At 57.3% G+C, this 1,887-nt stretch overlaps 1 protein-coding gene across 1 annotated transcript; it reads right to left on the bottom strand.

The window, feature by feature from the left end:
• Window positions 1-173: 173 nt before the first annotated feature.
• LOC107199583 (kielin/chordin-like protein) lies at window positions 174-1,863 on the bottom strand (the record flags this gene model as incomplete). Its single annotated transcript, XM_015616902.1, has 3 exons — window positions 1,489-1,863; window positions 838-1,124; window positions 174-445 (listed from the first exon to the last, which is right to left on the bottom strand). Coding segments are annotated over exons 1-3 (877 nt in total), but the record flags the coding sequence as incomplete, so codon positions are not given.
• Window positions 1,864-1,887: the final 24 nt, after the last annotated feature.

The raw sequence follows: 1,887 nt of genomic DNA, 5'->3' as shown, positions 1-1,887 counted from the left end.
AAGTGTGGGAAAGGGATTCCACGTGTCCAGAAGAGTTTCTTCATGCAAGGGCTGGCCCACCAGAGTGGCTAGTTATGGGCTACATAGTTATGGGAAATCTCTGCCGCCACGTACTGCCCCATTCCTTGCCTCTGAGATTCAAGGAAATCAAAGGAGGTCAAGAGAAAACTTACCACAGACAGTGCCAGCACTCCAGTCTCCCAGAGCAACCCCTGCCTCAGCACAGGCTGCAGCATAGGCCCCCAGGTCATTGCAGAGCTGCTCCGTGCTGCCACCCGTGGCACACTGGTCATAGACACAGCTCTCCAAGTATGTCTTGGGTGGCAGAACTGCATGGCATGGCTGGAACGGGCCACCGAGGTGTGTGAGGATTGAACACTGCTTGTTAGCTGCCTCCTCTTCAGCAGGGGAGCAGGATGGAGGTGGGCTGATAGTTGGGTCACACCTACAAAGCAGACAGACAGCCCTGAGTTCCCTACAGCCTGTTGAAAGCAGCCTCTGCATTTCCTGGTCTCCTCCGCACCCATAACCTCAGCTTCTGCAGTCCAGATCACTCCCTAAGACAGGCCCCCCATGGCTGTCTCTTGAAAGGCTGGAACACATGGCCCACAGGCACCATTGCCCTCCCTGCTTTCAGGTGGACAGAAAGAAACAACTGAGGCAGTTGGGATCCAAACAGACTGGGAAAAGCATCCTGCCCAGGCTCAGCCCACTCTTCCTGGGGTCAGCAACAGCCTCTGCTCACTTGCCCCTTGCTTACCATCACCAACCCTCCCTCAGCTCCCCTCTTCCACGCTCTCTGCTGTCCTTCATCTGCATGAGGGAACAAGGACTCACGGCCACTCATCATCCGGCACCATCCAGCTGGCTCCAAAGTCGTTGAAGTCGGGTACAACCACCCCATCGGGTCGCATGAAGTCATCCTGCTGGCTCCCAGTGTACGTCCCACACAGCCCACAGAGCTTGCCCTTGTACTTCTCCGACACCTTCACTAGGAGCTCGTGGTCCCCATTGAACTGCAGCTGCAGGCCCAGCTTGGTAGCAACCCGCACGTAGGAGCCGCTCAGGGAAACGGTCACACCGGGGGTGGGAGAAGCAGGCAGGGAGACCAGAGCACCATTGATCTGGAGAAGGGGGACAGAGAGAGACAGAAGCATAAAGAGGTGCCCTCCACTGAGAGGTCACGGCTCCTCTCTGGGGTAGTGCCAGTGAGCCAGAAGCACTGCTGGTGTGAGAAACCCTGCCCTGGCCAAGCCCGCTGCCTGGGGGCAGCAGCAACTGTCCCAATGGCTCAGTGAAAACTCAGGAAAGAAACCAAGGATCTGAGTCTGCATAAGCAGCCAAATATGGCCCATTCAGAGCCCTGCCATGCTCTTCTGTGAGCACGCAGCAGGCTCAGGGAGTAGCAAGCTGTCCCTGGGGACAGAGGGGTGCTTTCAGGGTGTCCAGTGTGTCTGTTGTTCCCGGGTATAAACATGAGAGGCTTACGTAGACTGCCTTGTGCTCGCGCAGTGCAATGTGGAGGCCCTTGAGGGACAGTGCCACAGAGTTCAGAGCTGTCCAGCTCCGGCTGCTGCGATGTTTGTTGCGGGTGGTGACGCTGAAGCCAAGGGAGGAATTGTCACAGCCCGTCACCACTGTGTAGTTGCAGGAGCCCTGGAAGTGATGGAGCTTCCCATCAAAGGTGCTGTAATGTGGGTCACCGTAGATGTGGCAGACGGCAGTGCTGGCTGGGTAACAGCCCCTCTGGCCATCCTGGATCTTGCAGACCTCGTCCTCGCCACAGGACAAGGCAGAGCAAACCATCTGGCCTTTGGCTTCGCACCGGCACCGGCGAGTGCAATTCTCATTCACGGAGGATTCGCCTTCCTGCAGGCAGGAAAACAC

This window comes from Parus major, unplaced genomic scaffold (genome assembly GCF_001522545.3).
Source record: "Parus major isolate Abel unplaced genomic scaffold, Parus_major1.1 Scaffold1170, whole genome shotgun sequence".
NCBI classification, from domain to species: Eukaryota; Metazoa; Chordata; class Aves; order Passeriformes; family Paridae; genus Parus; species Parus major.
The sequence above is the reverse complement of the archived record's forward strand: the minus strand, read 5'-3'. Positions and strand labels throughout refer to the sequence as shown.